This window comes from Juglans microcarpa x Juglans regia, chromosome 8D (assembly GCF_004785595.1).
Source record: "Juglans microcarpa x Juglans regia isolate MS1-56 chromosome 8D, Jm3101_v1.0, whole genome shotgun sequence".
Classification (NCBI taxonomy): Eukaryota; Viridiplantae; Streptophyta; class Magnoliopsida; order Fagales; family Juglandaceae; genus Juglans; species Juglans microcarpa x Juglans regia.
Window position 1 is genome coordinate 20,827,886 of NC_054608.1, and position 22,498 is coordinate 20,850,383.

Sequence of the window (22,498 nt, forward strand, 5' to 3'; positions counted from 1 at the left end):
CCAAAACAAAAATTGTGTTTCCAATTCTAATTTTCAAGTTTCTAAATCCAAGGAAATCTATCATCAAAAGCTTTATACATGCAACAAAACCTCAATAAACATTCATAAACACATGCTAACAACACTCCATAAAAGTTTCAGACCAAGATATGTCCATTAACTTGGTCAAAAATTCCAAAACATAACATACTCTCCAGTTTCACTCCTAGAATGACCTTTCCATAGTTAAAAATATTTTTTACTAATAAAATGAGCATGGAATGAGACTAATAAGATATCCATGGAAACTAAACTCAAAGACCAACAACTTTCATGAATGAGTAATTGTGCGAAAATACTTACAAGGGGTTGAAACTTGCCACCAAAAACGAAGTGATGAATGTGAGTGAATTGTGTCTGAATTGTGTCTTGCATGACTTTAGACTTCTAGAGGGGGAAGTTATGGGCTTGAATGACCCTTGATTGGAGGTGGCTATATGACATAAAGTGGAGAATAGTGAGGGTTAAGGACTGCCTATAGCTGCTGTGAGAGATAGAGGTAAATGGGGTGGATTTCTCCTTCACATCAAGGCACTATTGGGTGCAGCCAATGACAGTAGATGGTCTGCCATGTGGGGGAGGAACTTCTTCAAGAAGCTTTGCCAAGGTGGCCAAATTCGTGGGCCTTGGTGGGCTCCAACCAAGTGGATTCAATTTGGGGTTTAAAAGGGGTTTGGTTAGGGTTTGAGATGCTATCAAGCCCAAAGCCAATTTTTCTTAACCCAATCAAATTTCTAAGATTTAAAAGGTTGGATAATGATATCATAATAAGGATTTGATTAATTAATAGTATGTGAAAGTGATTTAATCAAGTGATTAAACATAATGCTAGAAATCGGGTTAGAAAGGGTTTGGAGGCCAACTTTAGGGTTTCCGTTTTAACCAAACTTTTGGGGTTTCAATTGGATCCCAACCATTTAGGGTTTCGCTAGAATTGAAACCATCTTTGGTCTGGCATAAAGTGGTTGATCAGATGAAACAAAATTTTTCTTAGGTGGCATGATCTCACACCTTGACTTCCTTCACAAATCCATCTAATGGTTCTTCATGGTGTCAAGTGTTTAATACCATTCACTATGTTTACTATTCACTCCAAAAAAAGTATAGTAAACTTAGTATTGAAAAATTCTAAATATTCATATTAACCTATAGTGAAAATCGTTTATCGAAATTTAATCCCGAAGTGCCCCTAAAAATAATTTCACAATTTCGAACAGGCATTTCGTCTGGAATTATGAAAATTGGCTATTGCGCCATAAAATCATGAATAATCAAATGAGTCTAATGGTGTAGACCATAATGCATTCTGACACTTCTAACTACCTCAAATAATTAAACTCATAATTCTAGCACTATAGTGAGTGATAACACTGACTATGTTGACAAACTAAAACTTGTGCAATTGGTCGATTCGTAAAAACTTAGGGATTTTCACGAGGTTCCTAAAATCAATAGAAATTTCACCAGTGAATTTCTAACAGGTTGTTACATCCTTCTCTCCTAAAAAAAAGATTTCGTCCTTGAAATCAATGCAAGTATAAACATAAAACACGATCAAAAGAAGATGTTGCTTACCAACCTACTGTCTATCATCGGATGCCTCATCACTCTCATGGGGCAAGTAACGTTCTTCTTGAGGTAACGCCTTCCTCTCGTAGTCAACACTATTCTTACCTAGAACTATCACATGGTTACACAAAATAACTACCACTATAACATAAGAGTATAACACTCCCAAAGGTTATTGCCTAAACTTAATGACTTCTAGGCTGACATTCTAGGATACTGAATTCTTGCTTAAATGAAATCACTATTCTCCTTACTATTCAAAGAATTATCCACAACGTATATATATCTACCATTCTTAACTCTCTCTCTCTCAAATCATATCATTTTGTATTAGAATCCTTCCACAAAGTAGGTCAAGTCGTACCAGAATACTCTCTAAATCTAAAACTTCAAGTATTCACGTAGTTTAATTTGGAAGAATTTAATCCATACACAACATAATTCACTTTCTGTATTTCCTCAAGGAATTCTATCTGCCTAGGACTACCTTACTCCTTCATAATCACAACGAATCGTTCTTCCTCCTAGGTGGTATCTCGATAAGCGATCAGCTATTAACCTCAACTCAAGACTTTCTCTCTTATGATTGGCGTAGCTCTTCTGTCTACCATAAGGTGCCACTTATTCTGACTCTAATCAAAAGAATATGTTCCTACTGTTCACGTAAATCCTTAAGACCAAGATTTACTACCCATATAAAAGTCTCCAATATAATGGTGATCTACGTTTTCCACAAACACAATGCTTTGCCAAAAACAGTTAATGGTAGTTGGATAAAACTACCATCATAAGTGAATCCTACTACGGCTAAAGCATCTCCCAAACACTTTACTCTTCCGAACACAAATTCCTTTGGATCCTCAAAAACAAAACAACTCCAAATATGCGGAATACTAATTTATCAACCTTCAATATCCTTCCTCCAACTACTAAAGTGTATTCTATATCTACATTGATATGAACAATAATACTCTTAATGAGAATTGCTACTCTTACCACTTGGATAACAATTCGGCTTCCGAACTAAACTCTCGGATAATACCACAATCACTAAAAACAGGGACTCACTTGAATCAATAGCGTACAAGTTACAAACTTCAATGACTTGACATTCCCCAAAATAGCAATAATGCAACAAGACAATTAATTGCAATCAAATCAACCTTACATAAGCTTAACAATACCTAGGTCTTAGAAAAATACCAGTGACGGTGCTAGCTTCTTCAATTCCTGGGGCGTCAGCATCTGTGTCCCCCTCAGTGACAGCATACACTCTCATGGGCACGTGCTGCCTCGGCTTTGGTTTGTAGCCACTGATAAGAGAAATCCCCTTTCTTTCATTCCTCAAAGCAACACTAGGATAGTCTTTGATCATATGACCCAGTGGCCACACCTAAAACAAGTTCCCAATGCGATTCTGCACTTGCCTCCTTGGTGTTTACCACACTCTCTACAAGGTGGAAATGTAATCGACATTGAGCTCCCAGTCTCAATGCCTTTTCCTTTATCTAATCCAGTAAACATCTTCTTCATGTCTGAACTTTCTTTAGCAGCATATGATGAAGTCTTCTTTCTTTCCGAAATGATCAGGGTAGTCAACCCTTCTGCTCTGTCTCTGCTATCGCGGCCACGTTTACCAACTCTTGGCAATTCTCTATTTTTAGGCAAGCTACTTGGGTACGGATCCTTGGCTGAAGTCTTGCTTGAAACTTCTGCGCCTGCATCCTTTGAGTAGAAATCAAGTGTGGTGCAAACCTTCCAAATGCCATAAACTTAGCGGCATACTGTTCTATGGTCAAACTGCCTTGAGTTAAAGTTGCAAACTCCTACGCCTTCAGCTGTTTGACAGAATCTAGGAAAAATCTATTGTCGAACTCTTCCTTGAACCTCTCCCATGTCAAAGCAGCAAGGATTCCTAGTTCCTGTATCAAAAGCTGCCTTCGGGTATCCCACCATATTCCAGCTTCTCCTTGGAATAGGTATCCAACGTATAGAACCTTCTGGTCCTCAGTACATCCATAGATCTCGTAGGTCATTTCGAGATCCATAATCCATTTCCCGGCTCTTAGTGGCTCTTCATTACCAGAAAAATTCGGGTAATGATGGATCAAGAACTTCTCATACGTACAACCCTTGACTTTGGGTCGGGGCACATGCGCTTGTTGTTGTTGCTGTTGTCTAAGCACGCCAGTCAGCAGACGTACAATTTCAGCTAATCCTTTATCCATCGGGGAATTCAAATTCTCTTGATTTGTGGCTCCCTCAGGGTTTCGAGGTATCCTATTTTGAGTCATGTGTCACTTCCTGAAACACATGAGTACATGTATTACAACCACGTACTATCTCTCATACTTCAAAAAATTCAAGCCTAATGAAGACTAAAATTTCAAACCTAATATTTGGTGCATTTCCTAAGGACATGTGGATTTAAACTCAGAGACGTATTGCTATGATACCACCCTGTGATGCCCCCACATTCTGCTTGGGATCGGACGAACATCTGAAGCGTCGGGACATGCAACACAAGTTTACATGCCCCCGTTATGACATATAAGATGCAATGTTCCTAATATGCATATAGCATTATGCAATATTTGCAGCAGATAATTTTTTTTTTTAGCAATACTATGCACCAAATTTATAACATTCTAAATAGTTAAAACACAATTCATGCATACTTAACAAAATAAATATCCACGATTACAACACGAGTCTCAGAAGACTGTAATCTCAAAACAGCGGAAACCTGGCTTCATAATTACATTGCCAAAATACATTATAGGGCTAATTCATTAAGTAACTCGAGTAACTCGACAAACAATGCCGAAATACTATCCAAAGACCTAACTATAGAGGCTGCAAGCTCCGTTTTACGTCTACGGCGTCTAGTCAACCTCCTCCAGTCTACCAGTGTCTGCGTCCTACTCTGATCCTGTCACATCACCTATCATTCGGGAGAAACGGTAGTTGGGACTACCACGGTGAGGTTTGATTACAAATCTCAGCAAGTTAACAGAAAACCTCCACACAGGTTAATGATGCATGCATAGTAGTAAAAGCATGAATGCATAATCAAAGTCGTAAGTAAGCATACCAAAACTTGACATATAACATGGCATAAATGACATAACTTGAACTGAAATTGAAACTTAGCTTGACGGGACATGACATGTACGTGAACTCAAAACATAATATGGACTAGCAACATAGCATGAACGTGAACTCGAAACATAACATGCACTTGAAACATAGCATGAACGTGAACATACATAATTTGAACATAAACTTGAACATAACATGAACCTAAGCACAACATAACATAAACGTGAACTTGAAACATAACGTAAACGTGAACATGACATGACATAACATGAACGTGAACTTGAACATAATATGAACATGAACATAACATGACATAAACATGAACTTGAAACATATTTTTGTCTCATGAAGTCACCATGATTGAGTAATCTTATCTCATGGGGTTACCATGATTGCGTATTCTTATCTCATGGGGTTACCATGATTGAAATGAACTTGAAACTTGACATGAACGTAAACTTAAACATAACATAACTTGAACGTGCAATACATGAATTTGGAATCTTATTCAATAGACTTAATTAATAAAAGTGAGCATACGGATGCTACACGGGTTCCCTTGAGCCGTGTATCCCTGTCGATTACCGCATCACAACACATGTATCTATACCAGCTGTGAGTGCGTTCGTACGTACTCCACAGTTGCTGTGGCCCCACGTATTCTATGTGTCACAACAACTGTGTCTCACGTAGTGTATGCTCCACAGTTGTTGTGGCCCCATACTTCATGCTCCACAGTTGTTATGGGCTTGAATGACCCTTGATTGGAGGTAGCTATGTGACATAAAGTGGAGAATAGTGAGGGGCAAGGACTGCCTGTAGCAGCTCTGAGAGATGAAGGTTGATGGAGTGGATTTCTCGTTCACATCAAGGCACTATTGGGTGTAGCCAATGGCAGTGGATGGTCTGTCATGTGGGGGAGGAAACCTCTTCAAGAAATTTTACCAAGGTGGCTAAATTCGTGGATCTTGGTGGGCCCTAACCAAGTGGCTTCAATTTGTGGTTTAAATGGGGTTTGGTTAGAGTTTGAGATGCTATCAAGCCCAAAACTAATTTTTTTTGGTCCAATCAAATTTTCAAGGTTTGAAAGGTTGGATAATGATGTCATAACAAGGATTTGATTAATTAATAGCATGTGGAAGTGATTTAATCAAGTGATTAAAAACAATGCTAGAAATTGGGTTAGAAAGGGTTTGGAGGCCAACTTTAGGGTTTGGGAATCCGTTTAGGGTTTCCGTTTCATTCAAGTTTTTGGGATTTCAATTGGATCCCAACCATTTAGGGTTTCGCTAGGATTGAAACCTTCTTTGGTCTGGTACAAAGTGGTTGATCAGATGAAACAAAGCTTTGCTTAGGTGGCATGATCTCACACCTTGACTTCCTTCACAAATCCATCTAATAGTTCCTCACGGTCCCAAGTGTCTAATACCATTCACTATGTGTGGCTAAGATTTTGCCAAGTGTCTATATAAAACTTCTCTAACCTAATTTAGACATTCCACACTGTGATTTGAAAACATTACACTGGGTGCGCTTATTGAGGTTACTATTCACTCCAAAAAAAGTATAGTAAACTTAGTACTGAAAAATTCTAAATATTCATATTAACCTATAGTGAAAATCATTTACTAAAATTCAACCCCAAAGTACCCCTAAAAATAATTTCACAATTTCGAACAGGCATTTCGTCCGAAATTATGAAAATTGGCTATTGCGCCATAAAATCCTAAATAACCAACTGAGTCTAATGGCGTAGACCATAATGCATTCTGACACTTCTAACTACCTCAAATAATTAAATTCATAATTCTATCACTGTAGTGTGTGATAACACTGACTATGTTGACAAACTAAAACTTGTGCAATTGGTCGATTCGTAAAAACTTTGGAGTTTTCACGAGTTTTCTAAAGTTAATAGAAATTTCACTGGTGAATTTCTAACGGGCTATTATAGGTTCGGTCCTAAATTTTATCCAAAACTGGACCGGTTACACCCATACGTGTAACTATCTGCTTAATGATTGGAATGAGAATTGATCTTTTTCTTCTTTGGAGGTAGCCGGAGTTTGGTATTTTTTCTCCGCTGCAAAACAGAATTCCAACAACCCATGGTAAATGAGTCAATGCTTCTGAATATCCATACATTTCATACTTTTGTAATGAAGACCATCCGTGAATGACTATTTTCCAAAACAAGTTATCCTAAATGAAGATTTCATTGCATATTTTCGAGAAAAAGATAAAATAAAACCCATGAATGTTTGAAGATCCAAACCATGCATTACTATTTGGAACAATGAGAATGGGCGAAAAAGAAAAAAGACAAGCAACCATGTGGACTAGTTGTGACAAAAAGAAAATTAGGGGGCTATTAAACATTATTGATAGATGGTGATGACAAGAATATCAGTACTAGGAAAAAACACACAATAAATAGGAAAAGAAGTCATTATAATGATAATAATAACTGCGAGTATAATATTATTACTAATAATAATAGTAATAATAATGTATGATGATAATACTAATAATAATAATCGTAGAATACTAATGATGACAATATTAATAATAATTTTAGTGATAATATTACTAATAAATGCTATTGACGAGGAGGAGGAGATAATAATGATAATAATAACAAAAATAATAATAATTTTAAAAAGAATAATAATAAGAATAATTATGGTGATGAGAATAATAATGATTGTAAGGGGGTTTTTCCCCTGTTGGCCCTTAAAGCAAGCTCAAGAGGGACCACTGGGGAAGAAAGTTAGAAAGCCTAGCCAGGCCGGCAGAGTACTCAGCCCACGAGCAAAACCCACCCCCAAAGTAACCCAAGCACAGATAAAGCAGACGGTAGGGGCAGATGACGCTGGAGAGGCTTAACAGGAAATGCCTGTAAGGTAAAGTGAGTCAAAAAGTCACGCCGCATTAATGGCACCACTACTTGGACTCCACGACTGCATTAATGACGCTGCCCCAAAAGTCATGCTGCATTAAAGGATTCTGACAAATGAATCTTGAATAGAACATAAGTTCCTCAAAGTCAGGGACTGGGTGTCCCCACTCGAAACTTAGTATAAAAGTCGATCCCCGGGTTCGAAGAACTCTCTTTGATCTCTCTTAGCTTACGCACAAACTACTAAGGAGATATACTGACTTTGGCATCGGAGACTTCTCGGCCACCACCAAGGCCCATCTTTCTTCATGTTTGTTTAAGTGTGCAGGTGAAAGCCCGAAAACCCGAGTTGCTGGACAAGCGACTAAAGCCTAACGTCTTCGACAACACAACCCAGGTTTATAAATTTCGCACTCATAGATCAAGGATGAATTATACTAACTTATTTATTTTGTCCAGCGGTACATTAAACATCCCCACTCTCCCCACAACGAAGGGCATACCACATTCTTAGTCGTCCGGCAAACTACCTCCTCAGGGGAGCCAAAGGGGTGAGCTTGACCTAAGGCGTCCCGACCCCTCCCCTAGTTTCATTATTGCTTGAGATGCTTCAAGATTTTGCTTAAGCAGTGCTATGATTTGATGAGTTGTTTGATGCGGTGCCTGGTATGTAACTAGTGAGTTTAGGGGGGTTATACCCATATAGGGCTTCAAATGGGGAGAACTTAGATGAGATGTGGTAGGAGATGTTATACCACCCCTTGACCATGGGTAACCATTGGGCCCAACTCTTAGGGTTGGCCCTTGCACAACATCTCAAATACCCCTCCAGTGTTTTGTTGAGAGCCACAGTTTGTCCATCTATTTCTAGGTAGTAGGTTAAGCTATAGTTTAGAGTGTAACCTTGAAATTCAAATAGGGACATCCAGAATGAGCTGAGGAAAATGGGGTCTTGGTCTGAGACTATGACCTTAGGAAGACCATGGAATTTAAAGATTTGCCTTAAGAAAATTTAAGCCATCCCAACAGTTGTATACGGGTGAGATAGGGCCACAAAGTGACCATATTTGGTCAATCGGTCAACCACCACTAGTATCACATTGGCTCCCTGCGAGACTGGTAACCCTTCCACAAAATCAAGAGAAATCTCTTCCCAAGCTTGCCCCGGTATGGGAAGAGGCTGAAAAAGACCTGGCAATAAAATAGTTTCAGCCTTGGTAATCTAGCATATATCACACTCACACACTACCCTTTTATGTCTCTCTTCATTCCCTTAAAAAAAAAAAAAAATCTCTTTTTGCCCTTTGGTAGGTTTTAAGAAAACCTGAGTGCCCTACTTGAGGATTTTCGTGTATGAATTTAAGGACCTTATCCTTGAATGAAGACAGCGGATCCACCACAATTCAATCCCTTTTTAGAATTAGCTCTTGCTAAAGGGAAAAACCCTTTGGTACTTTCTGTTTGGCCTGAAACTTGTTCAAAATCTCCTGTAGCTCAAGTGAGGTGGCATAAGTATTCTTGAGCTCATCTATCCAAACTGAAGTGGGAAAAGTAATGACTGCTAGGAACCCTTTTGTGGACTGATCAAATTCGTTTTTTTTCTAGATAGTGCATCTACAACCTTGTTCTCCTTACCCCTTTTGTATTCAATACAAAATTCATAGCCCATGAGTTTAGTAAACCACTTTTGTTGGAAGACAACACCCACTTTCTGTTCCAGTAGGAACTTTAAGGCCTGCTGATTTGTTTTAACAGTGAAGGCTTGGCCCAATAAATAGGGCCTCCATTTTTGAACAGTTGTAACAAGAGCTAAGAGCTCTTTTTCGTATGTAGATAAATCAAGTGCCTTCCCCTTGAGAGCCTTACTTAAGAAGGCTATTGGCTGCCCCTATTGCATTAGGATAGCTTCTATGCCTCCACCACTTGTGTCACATTCTAGGGTGAAGGTATGTGAGAAATCCGGCAGTCTTAGTACTGGTGGCTTTGTCACTGTAGATTTCAGTTCACAAAATGCCTTAGCAGCCCTGTCAGTTCCGTAAGTGGTGTTGCAATAAGCCCATATCCCTTAATGAATTTACGGTAGACCCAAGAATCCCCTAAGAGATTTAGTACTTTTGGGCACTGGCCAGTCTAACATTGTTGCCACTTTCTTGGGGTCAGCTTTTGCTCCTTGTCCAGTCACAATATGCCCCAAGTACTCTACCTTAGGCACTCCAAAAAGGCACTTAAACCTCTTAGCATACAAACAATGATGGGGTGGAGTCTCCAACACTTGTTTTAAATGGCCCACATGTTCCTTCATGCTGTTGCTGCAGACAAGAATGTCATAAAAAAAAAAAAAAAAAAAAAAAAAAAAAAAAAAAAAGCTAACACTAATCTTTGCAAAAACGGCTTAAAAATTGTATTCATCAGCCTTTGGAGGCGCATTGGTAATGCCCTTTGGTAAGCCCAGAGGGCATTACCAAGAACTCGTAATGACCTTTATGGGTTCAAAATGTTGTCTTTGATACATCTTCAGGTACCACTCTGATTTGGTGATAGCTGGATCGTAAGTCCAGCTTGGAAAAAACTACTGAGCCATATAACTCTTCGAATAATTCATCAATTACTAGAATGAGAAATTTGTCCTTCACAGTTTCTTGATTAAAGGCCCAGTAATCTACGCATAAGTGCCAACTCCCATAATGTTTTTTGACTAACAATACGAGGGACAAAAAAGGGCTGGAGCTGGGTCGAATGACCCCAGCTGTGAGCAGCTCATAACATTTTTCTCTATCTTCATCTTTTGGTAATGGGGCTATCTATAGGGTCTAGTAGAAATAGGGCTAGTGCCTTCTTTCAGCACTATTTTGTAGTCATAAGACCTCTTAAGAGGTAACCCAAGAGGCTCTTGAAACACTTGTTTAAATCGTTTCAGTAGTTGAACAATTTTTGGGCAGCAAGGTAAATTAGGCTCATCATCATTAGTGGGGACTAAGTGTAAAATGAGCTCCTTCCCCTTGTTAAGTGTATTCCTCATCGATTTATCCATCCCATCAGCAAAAGTGGTCTCCCTCAACTGAATTCCCTTCGACCTCACCTTCTGACCCTTCCACTAGAAGGTCGTGTTTAAACTCGAAAAATCCCATGTAATAGGCCCAGTACTTTCAACCATTGTACTCCTAATACTACATCACAACCAACTAATGATAACACATAAAAGGAGGGACAAAAACGACTACCTTGTATTGTTGTGATCACATTGTGACAGATGCTCTTACTTTGCATGACTTCACCATTTGCCACTGTGACTTTGAGCTGTCCAGCCTCATCCATAGGTAAGTTATTTTTGGTCACAATTGAAGGATTAAGGAAATTGTGGGTACTTCCTTAATCCACCAAATAACCACCATAGTGTTACCAATTTTTTCACATAATCTCATTGTATTAGGGTAGGGAGTGCTAGTAAATGCATTAATTGAAATTTCAGGATTACCTTCAGTGACATTGTTAGGCCTTTTTTCTTCAAAATCAATCGAATCATAAAAACCTTAATTTCCTTTATCCTCTGATTTATCATCAGTGCCATGAAGAAAATAGATCTTAGGAGACTTACATATATGGGAGGGGTTTCACTTTTCCTCACAGTGGTAGCATAACCCTTTCTTCCTCTTTTCATCCATTTGCATTGAGTAATTTTTTTTTGTAGGAGCTACTGGTTTAGGAACTCGATTGAAGCCTTCAACAGAGTGTTCCCATTGACCACCATTAAATGATGATGTGCTGGCCTTGCCCCCCCCCCTCCCCCCCCCCCCCCCCCCCCCCCGCCCTCGGTTTAGTTTCTTTCCTTAAACTGATCAGGTACTCCTCTTGTATCCTTGCCAAGCCAAATGATGCATCAACCTCATTGGGTTCAGCAAGCAAAGGGGAAGCCTAATCTCATCCTTGAGGCCACTAAGGAAGCAGCTCAATTTGTGGGTGTCAGGGAGTCCCTTAAGTCTATTGGATAGAGCTTCAAACTGGCCCTTGTATATTGCTACTGTAGTGGTTTGTTTCAGCCGTGTGAGGGCTTCCATAGGGTCATCATACGCCGTGGGTCCAAATCTCATTTGGAGGGCTTTTGTGAAGGTCTGCCAGCATGTGAACTAGCACATATCCATTTCATCTTGGTACCAAATAAGGGCCTCACCATTCATGTGGTAAGAAGCCATGATTAACCTATAGGCAAGAGGTGTTTGATGAAAGTCAAAGTAGTGGGAAGCCTTGAAGATCCACTCAGCATGATGCTCTCCATCAAAGTGTGGAAAGTCAAGCTTAATTCCTCTATGCAATGGTCTCCGATTGTCTTGATGCTCTTGGTCCATGTCCCAATGTGGTTCTCAATGAAGAAATTGGTTCTGGGTAGCCATCATGGTGCACATCATGTCAGTCATCTGGCACATCTGATCACGTAGCTCCTGAATACTACGCTCATGGTGAGCAAGTGTACCTTGTTGGTGTTTGTTAGATCTTGTATTTTCAGACATTAGAATCGGTGACTCTAGATACCAATTGTAATGATACTGATCTGTGTGTAATGATGTAAATGGGATGGTTAGATGTACTGCTATGGAATGCTTGTAATAGAGAAGATGAATGGAATGAAAGGTGCTTGATAAAAAAAAAATGATATTAGGATTCTTCGTGTCAATAGTGTCAGTATTCCAGAATGTTTAGATTATTTCACTCAATGCCTTCTCTCCTTCATATCCACACAGGGATAACTGACTGGACTAATAAGCAAATAACACATGTAAAGCAAGTAACAGACTCTATGAAAATGAAATGCTACAAGGACTCAACGACAGGTAAATAAGGACTAAATGACAGGACTCAATCAACAACTAAACGAAGACCCAAACGCTACATCTCCTGCCAGTTTATTGAAACGTTGCACTGCATACTTGATCAAAGTGGTGCACTCCACAACATAATTACTTCCTCAATACGTTGCGTTTAGAGTTTCCTTCAACACATCTCCAGACCTTCACTTCCCTACTTCAACAGAACACTTTCCATCTTCCCATCTCCAAGTGCCTCCCCGTCACCTACCTTCTCCCACTTTCTCAAGAGGCCATAACAATCTCCTCATATACAATGTCATATAATTATATCCTATTTCATATTAATCCAAATTTATAAGTCAACTCAAAATTTAAATTGATTCAATATATATATATATATAAATAAAAGATATTATATTATGATAATATTCTCAAAATATATTATGAAAATATTCATTTTTTATTATTGTGAAATAATTATTATATTATATAATGTGTGCTGTTAAGTATGGATGTAGTGGGTTGCATCAGGAAGATCCTCTCTCCCCTACCTTTTCATTATTTTACAGAGGTTCTATCTAGACTGCTCAGCCATAGTGTGATGGAGAAGAGATTTGGACAGTTTTCACAGGCTGGAGGTACAACTCTCATTTCTCATCTTATGTATGCTAATGATGTGGTGATTTTTACAAATGGCAGCACGAGATCAATCCGAGAGCTTTTAACCATCTTGAATAAGTATGAGAATTGGCCAGGAAAGCAGATCAATAAAGACAAAACAACTATGTTGTTTTCTCAAAAAATTTCTCGGACTCGCAAGAGAGCTCTTAAACAATTGATGGGGTTTTCAAAAGGATCTTTTCCTTTCAAATATTTAGGGGCTCCTATTATATTGGGGAGACTAAAGCATGAGCATGTGGAGGAGATGGTAACAAAAGTCCATAATAAAATAAGTGGATGGAAGATGAAGCTCCTTTCGTCGGGAGGAAGACTCATTTTAGTAAGGCATGTTCTTTCGAGCATGCTTTGCATTTATTTGTTGTTTTACAAGTTCCTCAATCCATCATCAAATTTTTACATCGCCTGATGAGTACGCTTTTTTGGGGAGAGGCGAATGGCAAAGGGTAGAAAAAATGAGTGGCTTGGCATAACATTTGTGCACCGGTTGAGAAGGGCGGCTTGGGTTTGAGAAGCTTGGATGATATGTAACAGGCCCTACATACGAGGTTTGCTTGGAATTTAATTCTAGGTAATTCTTTATGGGCAAAATTTTTTAGGAGAAATATGTGGGTTCTAAGCCTTAGACTCTCATTGATATGAAAAAGGGTTCAAGTTTTGGAAAATGATTGTTAGAAGTCTTCATGTTGTTCTTAATAATTCAAAGTGGCTTGTTAAGGAGGGGAATATTTTCTTTTGGTATGATAAATGGAGGGATCATGGACCATTAATTGATGATCTTCCACTAGTGGGTCAACCTTTGCTTAGAGTAAAAGATTGCAAGTTGTCTAATAGTTGGGATGTGGATCTACTAGTTAGGTTCGTGGGGCAAGAAAATGTGGATGATATTTTAGAGACTTTAGCAATTTGCAAGGAGGGGTCGGATGTGTTGATTTGGACAAAAAATGAGAATGGATGCTTTTCCACAAAATCAGCTTGGGACTGTATTTGTATTAGGGGCGCAAGTTTTGAATGACATTCATGGTTTTGGCACAAGTTACTTCCGCTGAAAATTTCTATTTCAATGTGGAAGACATGGAATATAGCTTTGAGTGTTGATGATCGCGTTCACAGAATTGGTGTCTCCATTGTCTCTCGGTGTGACTGTTGTGATGAGGGTAATTATGAAGATCAAAACCATGTTCTCTTTGCAGGGTCTTTTGCTACTAAGGTATGGACATTTTGTGGTGCATTATTTGGTTTTCCCCTTGGTCGCAACTGGAAGGAGACAGTTACTATATGGTTTCGTCGTGCATCTAACTACTCTCAAGTGGGAATACTTGTGGGGATTTTACCTATAATAATTACCTGGCGCCTTTGGAGTAGAAGATGTGTTGCCCATATGCAGGGTCGTGTTGAATCATTTGATAATTTTTGGCACTCTATTCAATATTGGACGGGGCGGTTGAGTAATGATATTTATAAGGTTTTAAAATTAACTAACTTTGATATATAGGTTCTTCAGTTGTTGCACCTCAGGCCCATGGCCCTTGCACCTCGCCACTGCAAATTTGTTGCCTAGAAAAAACCAACGCACGAATGGAGTAAACTAAACATAGATGGTAGCAGTCTCGGCAATCCAGGTCCCTCCGGTGTTGGTGGTATTATTAGAGATGATCATGGAAATTTGTTACATGCTTTTGCATCTTCCATAGGTGTTGGATCAATTAACAAAGCGGAATTGCTAGCTGTTTTGCAGGGTCTAAAGGCTTGTCAAAGGCTGAGGATTATTTTTGTGGAGATTGAATTAGATCTTTGGTGGTGGTATCATGGTGGAAGAGTAGGCACTGTGGGGTGTGGTACTTGGAGGATTTTTTGGAGGAAATCATTGCCATCATGGATACTATGGTGTGTTCGGTGCAACATACTTTTAGAGAGGGAAATAAGGTGGCTGATTGGCTGGCTAAGAGTGGTGCAGTTGGTCTTAATATGACTTGGTATCGATGTGTAGAAGTGCCGCAGGTGATGAGGGGCTTAATTCGTATGGATAAGTTGGGTATGCCTTCATTGCGTATTAAATAGAGTTTGATCTTGTAGCTTTGTTTTATTTTAGCCTGCTTGAGTCTTATTTGGTTTTCTTTCCTTATTCTTATAGTCTAATGTAGTGTCATTTTTTTACAGTGAGGCCAAGAATTTTTTGGATGCCTGGGTTTGGTTTTTTTGTTCATTTGTATCCATCAGGTGTCGTCTTGTAACCATGATTTTCATTCACCACAAGTGAGTGTTTTTTAATAAAATTAGGGTACCGTCCTATTTGCTAAAAAAAAAAAAAGTAAGGATGTATGTTATTTAACTTTAGTAAACTTCAATAAATATATAGCCAAATTAAAAAGCTATGACAATTGAATGCGCAGATGAAAATCATGAAAAGAAAATTAATTTTTTAATAATGGATCCCACTCTTTTTCGAAATGACTGCACGGCGCTTGCGCATTCCACAACTATATGTAGCATTACTCTTTCCCAAGACAAAAAGCGTTCTAACTTGGTTGGAGTATCCCAAGTCCAAGATAATGTACCTATTAAGGCTTACTTAAATAGCTTTGAGCACTCAAATCCCAACAGACTTAAAGTTCAACATAGCCTAAAATAGGTGATCTTACATTCCACGCCATAATTTTGAAGGTCGGATCTTAAAGCTGGCAGTGTAAACCCATGCCATAATATATCAGTGTTGATGATTCGAGGTAAAAAATATGAAACATCTGTGTTTGGTAGTGGAAAGTGCATTGTTTCCTAAATTAAAACATGATATATTACTTGAGCCCTGTGATCTAAGTACCGAGTGAACACCCTTCATCACGGATGCCTGCATATCTAAACAATGAGAACACCATGCTTTCTATCCATGAAGCACCTACTGAATTTTGGGGTATATGTTTTCACCTGTATTTTTTTTTTCATTTTCAGGTTTTTTCTTGACGAAACAAATTAAGGGCACAACAGCTACTCAAGCAATGAGAACGCCATGATTATGCAATTCCATATATACATAATAGCAGTACAATGCGTTTCCATATTTTGGACACTTCATAAGATACCAAATACAAGTACAAGTCACCACCAAAATGCAATTTATTAGACTCAAGCAATTGAAACTCACCTAAAGCACCCATTTTTCCACAGAAGGCCAAATTCCAAACTCTGCATACCCATCTTCAGTAGCAGAAGCTCGATACATGCCTGTCGTATTAAAAGGCATTGTGACTTCTCCTTTTGCAGACACAGCAACCAAGCCAACATTGTCTCTTGGTACACGTTCCTCAACAACACAAGCTGCAGCATCCTTGAGAGAGAGACCTTTGAATTCCATGAGGGCGGCCACATCTCTTGCAACAGTGCCCCGCATTACTGCTTCGCCTCTCCCTGTGGCAGAAACTGCACAAAGATTGTTGGCATATGTCCCTGCCCCAATGATGGGCGTGTCCCCAATCCTACCAACCATCTTGTTGACAAATCCACCAGTAGAAGTTGCAGCAGCTAAGTTTCCGTCATTATCAACAGCCACACATCCAACTGTACCGATTTGGCTATCACCATCGCCAGTTGGTGTTTCTTTCTTCACATCTTTCTCAACCGGTTGTGCATAATCAATCTGTAGATTGATCACGGTAAGTTGCCAGCTTCTGATCAAAATATATTCGAGGCATAGTGGAAGTTAATACAGGTTATAGATATACAAACTTTAGACACTTGCACAATTCCCCACTTCAAATTAATTGCTAGCTTGCTCTACGTACAAAACAGTCAGAATGTTTATAGGTCCTTGACAGTAACAAGCGATAGCCAGCAATTTGCAAGTTATAGTGGTAGTGAAAAGCACTATGCAAGTGATTGAGGAAATACCATTTCACAATTCAAGAGAGACTCAAAGCACAAAATTCAGGATACTTCTCATCTACAGCCCCAAAAAGGAGGCAAAATACCTGAACTCTATTGGCTTCTTTGAATTGCTTTAGCCCCTCAATGTTTGCCGGAGTTATAAAATGGCTTGGATCTACGGTTTCAAGACCCTGGACAAATTAAGAAGTCATCATTACATAAATACTTGATGAACATAAACCATACTTTGAGTCAATCAAATTCTAATAATAAGGATAACAACAATTAAAATATCTTTTTTTTTTTCCTTTTTTTTTTCTTTTTTTAAAAAAAACCAACAATGATACTTATATTATTATTGTTGGTGTTCTTGCTATCAGTATTACTAGTGTAGACTTGCACAATATGCGGGAATAATTCAAGTAGAATAGTTAGGAGTTCAAGAAACAAAATGGGTAAACAACGATGAGTCAATAGCTACATAGATGAATAGCCTTTTTTTTTATTGGAAAAGTAATAATAAAATGATAGAAGAGTTAAGTGTATGAAAGTGGAAGAGACATGTAACGAGAAATCAATAACTACCATAAGATGAAAAGTTCGTTTTTCCTCTCTATTGAATTAGTAATCATGAATGGAAGGAAACTTTTTGTCTTCAAACTTCTCTTTTAATCTTAATGTCATAAAATGGAGAGGGTTTATTGCGGATATAAAGACAATACAATGAAAGGCCTTTTTAGCACTTAAAGGGTTGAGATAGGTCAATAAAGTAAAACAAAAGATAAAATAAATTGATGAGGTGGCTTAATAGAATACAAAGAACATGCTTCAAAAATTACTTAGGTAATAGATTGTTAGAATAATGGTAAAGTGACTCAATTCTACCTTACATTTGAAAAAGTTCAAAAATCATATAGGTTGAGCCTCACTTAGTGAGAGGGTGTCTGGGATAACAAATGATAAGGAGCATTAAAATAATGCTTCAGTGATTAAATTCACCATTTCAACTAACTTAAACTTTTAAGATGACTAGTGTTTTAACAACTAGGATAATCATCATTAATATTATTATTTATCACTTCAGATTTCAGTCAAGATAATAATCCCAAAGAAATACCAGTTTTCCTTTCATCTGAATTCAAAACTGTAAATGGATCTGAGCAGGTTTTGAGTCTTGGCCTTTCCTAGCATTTATTTGGCAGACCTACCCTCGTAATGAAACCCAAATTACACGAGGTTGAACTTGATGAGATGTACACATTCATACTGATCTACAAATGGTTCACTTACCTTCACTTACCATTTTCCTATACACTGATACAAATGTTGATAGCATGCTAAACACTGACTTCAGCATTCATATTCTCTTTGCCCCTCAGTCCCTCTTGGTTAGGCCTGAAGTCAAGGCCTTGAATTGAGCTGTTAATTCTTGTATGATCGAGTATAAGAAAAATCCAAATACTAACAAGAGTTTGAGGCCAAATTACAATGAATGTGTTATTTATGGTTCAAAGGAGGTGTTAGTGGACATCTTATGTCACCTCTAGGTCATGACCATATAGGGCTAAGACTTTTCAAAACGAGGATTTGAAGTAGGATGATATCCAGTATTGTTAGTGGCCACTTTTGGCAACAAAGAGTGATAATTGGGTTTCCTTCAAAATCAAGAGCTTGCAAAGCTTAAAAGCCAGTTTAGTTGGATATCTTGAGGGACTCTCTAGGGTCCCTAGATGAGTTGCAAAATGGTGGTGTTTAGAAGCCAGGACAAGGAGGGGTTAAGGTTTTCGGAATTGACTGCTCTGTTTAGGGTCAGGATCCCCCATATTTCTAATGTAACTTAATGGATAGATTTTATGTAAATCCCAATCACTTCTTTCAAATCCAATGGTAGGAATTTTCCCACATCAACATTGATCATTAAAATCCTGAACCATTAATGTTTGCACATAAAAAAGGATGAACCATTAATTTTCCCACATCAAAATTCATTATTAAAATCCTGAACCATTAATGGTATTAATGTTTGCACATCAACTTTCCTTTATTTTTCCTTTTTCACAACCCAAATTCGGGGTGAAAATAAGGATGTTGACTGTAGTAACAGTACAGCAACTAAATTGGGTTCTTACAATCAGTGGAAACAGAAGACTCAAAATGCATGTCATACTCAATTGTCTTGAAAACCAAGAACACACACAGAGAGAGAGAGAGAGGGACAAAAGATGGATTCAGTGCATGCCAGTGTTGTAATGAACTGTGGCCAAGCACACAGAATAGATGCTGTAAGAACAGCAGATTCTACATTTTTTGGAAGTAATATCTGTCAGCACGATGCATTATTATTTTTTCTGGATAAGAAAATCATAAAATCCATAGACATTTCAGTCACAAACATGTCTAAGGAAACTTACAGAAATTTGATTTCAATTCGAAATGAAAAGTAGAGTTACAATATAATATGCTCAAGAATAATAAATATGATCAGTAGTATGATTTTCACTCACTTGTTCCCGTGCAAATTTTTCTGCTCCATCAAAAGCAAGGTATATATGAGGAGTCTTCTCCATGACCACTCGTGCTAAAGATATGGCATTAACAACAGTAGTGAGCCCAGAGACAGCCCCACATTTTTTTGTCTTACCATCCATGATACAAGCTTCCATTTCAACCGTGCCTTCTGTTGTTAAGACAGAGCCCTTACCTGCATTGAAGTTCGGATTGTTTTCTAGTTCACGAACCTACACATGGAAAATCATCAAAAGTACAATAGTCAGTGAAATAATCGTGAACAAATTGTCCAAATCATTCACCAAGAACAGAAATAGCAAGGCAAGCATTTATCCATAGATTCTCCACTTCAACGAGCTTCCTTGAAGACAAAAAAATGGGAACTCTTCCTCAGAATCAACACAAAGTACAGATCCGAAGGGTTATATGCCCATGCAAAAGTGATCATAGCACTCTGTAATATAATTATGAACTGACAGTTGCATTTTAGATGTTCATTTATAACCAATCTCTCTCTCTCTCTCTCTCTCTCTATATATATATATATATATGTATCTTTTAACATTCTCTTCTACATCTGGTTCATTCATCACCTGATACAGCGACATTGTATCAGAAAAACTAGATTTGGGTCCACCTCAGTGTACTGAGTATTTGATTGTCTTAAAAAAAGGGTTCCCCGGAGCATCATTTGAGGCAATTCCTCGAATAGGGTCAAAGAGGACCATCGTTACATTTCTAATCAACAACAGAACCATTTAATTTAACATAGAACTAGTATAAGGTAGATAAAAACGACCTATCAAAAAAAAATAAGGTAGATAAAAACGAAAGAAATTGCCAACATCGGACACTATAGTGAGCTAATCGAAGTAAATGGATAACCGAGTTACATAGTAACATAAATCCAACCACTGATATAGTTAAACAAACAGAGAAAAACGAGAACACAACATGTTCCAAACAAACGCACAAGTATTACTTGAACTGAGATGTATATAAAAGTTTGAAAAGTGGAGTGGGGTCATGTTGGGTACGTACCACAAGTTCGACGACGTCGAGGGGGGACTTTTTGGCCTTGAGAGCATCAACTCCGATCTGAAGGCAGTGTCGCAGGGCGGCTTCACGGGGTTGGCGACGCTCCGGCGGAATTTCAGGTGCGATGTCGCCGGCGCCCCCGTGTAGAGCTATAGCCCAGCCCATTTCCACCCACTGTCTGTCACACTCTTCAACTCGGGGAAGGGTGGAGGAAGAACTTGAAGTAGTAAGTAGCTTCTCAGTCTTAAGGCAGTGTCTTCTTCTTCCCCTTATTTACAGCGGAGAGACAGTTGGATTGAGCTTCGTCTGCAGTAGTGAAGTGTAAAGTGCTCGCTGGCCAGCATCAATCTGGAACCATGCTTTATTTCGACCTGTCCTAGGAAGTACTGCATTTTTATACCAACTGCATATACGTACATCGAATCCTATAAAATATACGTTTTTCAAACGGGTTTAAAAATACGGCAAGCTACTATGTCACCCAGTATTTATCTACTTTTTGATTTTTTTTTTATATTTTTTAAATATTTTTTAATATTTTTAAAAAATAAAAAAAATATATAAATACATTTAAAATCACTTCCTTAATCACTAAGTAAAAAAAAAAAAATTGACCGGCTGTCAACTAGGACGGTACAATTGTGAGGCTAGAGTAGTATTTTCCCTAAAGAAAAAATGTTATTTTAAGCTTCTACGTAGGGGTGTATTTGGTCCGATCTGATCCAGTTTTTTATCAAATTTAGAACTAAATTAGTATGTTCTAGTTTTACATTTTCGAAAATCGATTACGCACTAATTACCCTTCTAAATCAGTACCTCTGGTTTTACTAGTTCCGATCTAATTCAATCTGATTTTTTGATTTTAATAGTATTAATATAGGGTATAAAAAGTAATTAATATATTAATAAATATTAGTATACTAATTAATTAAAGTGAAATGTAATTAATAATTAATATATATTAGTATTACTAATATATTATGTATTTATCAAAATGAATATATCGAGAATTTATCAGATTATTAAATGTTATTAATATATATTTTATGTTTAAAACATTCGATCAAATAAATTTTCATGTTTAAGATTAAAATTTTATGTTATAAATTATAATAGCATTATCTTATATATAATTTATAATTTATAATTTATATTATTATATATATTATATAAAAAATTATATATAATATTAAAAAAAAATTAAAATATATAATATAATGAAGAGTTCCGGTCAAGTCCAAAAAAGTATAAAACTTGAACCGAACTGGTACGGCCAGTTTTGAAATTAAGAGAATTGGCTCCGGACCGGTGGAACCGGTCAAAGTAGATTTTTCGATTTTTTAATAAATTTTTACACCCTACTTCTACGTCGTTTGTAACATTTAAAATTTATTTTTAAATTAAATTATTCATTAACTAAAGGTAATGATACACATATAATATTTTTATAATTTTTATGTAATCATATTTTAAATTGAGGATATTTCTTCAAAATGATTTTATTTTTATAAATTATTTTATAAAAATATATTTTATTTAAAATCAAATTATATAAAAAATTATGAAAATGATTCTGTATATAATTTTTCTTTAATAAGAATTTAAGAAAAAAAGGGGAATCCCGATAAACACCTGTCACCCATAAATTTATTATTTATACAACCTCAATAAATTGATTTCTATGATAAAAGGAGGAGTCGTCATTTATGTTTTTACTTTTTAGTACAATTAAACTTGTTTACGTTCGGATATTAAAATTATTTGAATTAATTTTCAATTAATTATTGATAAAATTTATTATTTTTTTAATTTTTTAATAAAAAATTAAATTAAGCTCAACATATTTTATATATTCAAATACATATTTTAATTTATTTATATTCAAAAAGATCTCAATAAAACTCATAAAATATTATTATTTATATATCAATACAGATCATCTAAAATCAACTTAGCATTTAAACCCAACGTAAATTGCCATGATCAAGAGCCGCGGGGATTG

At 37.2% G+C, this 22,498-nt stretch overlaps 1 protein-coding gene across 1 annotated transcript; it reads right to left on the reverse strand.

Moving 5' to 3' along the window:
• Positions 1-16,086: 16,086 nt before the first annotated feature.
• LOC121243591 (isoaspartyl peptidase/L-asparaginase 1-like) lies at positions 16,087-20,877 on the reverse strand. Its single transcript, XM_041141722.1, has 4 exons — positions 20,500-20,877; positions 19,455-19,688; positions 17,055-17,141; positions 16,087-16,723 (listed from the first exon to the last, which is right to left on the reverse strand). The coding sequence occupies exons 1-4, from the start codon at positions 20,659-20,661 to the stop codon at positions 16,232-16,234; spliced, it is 975 nt and encodes a 324-aa protein (XP_040997656.1). The 5' UTR covers positions 20,662-20,877; the 3' UTR covers positions 16,087-16,231.
• Positions 20,878-22,498: the final 1,621 nt, after the last annotated feature.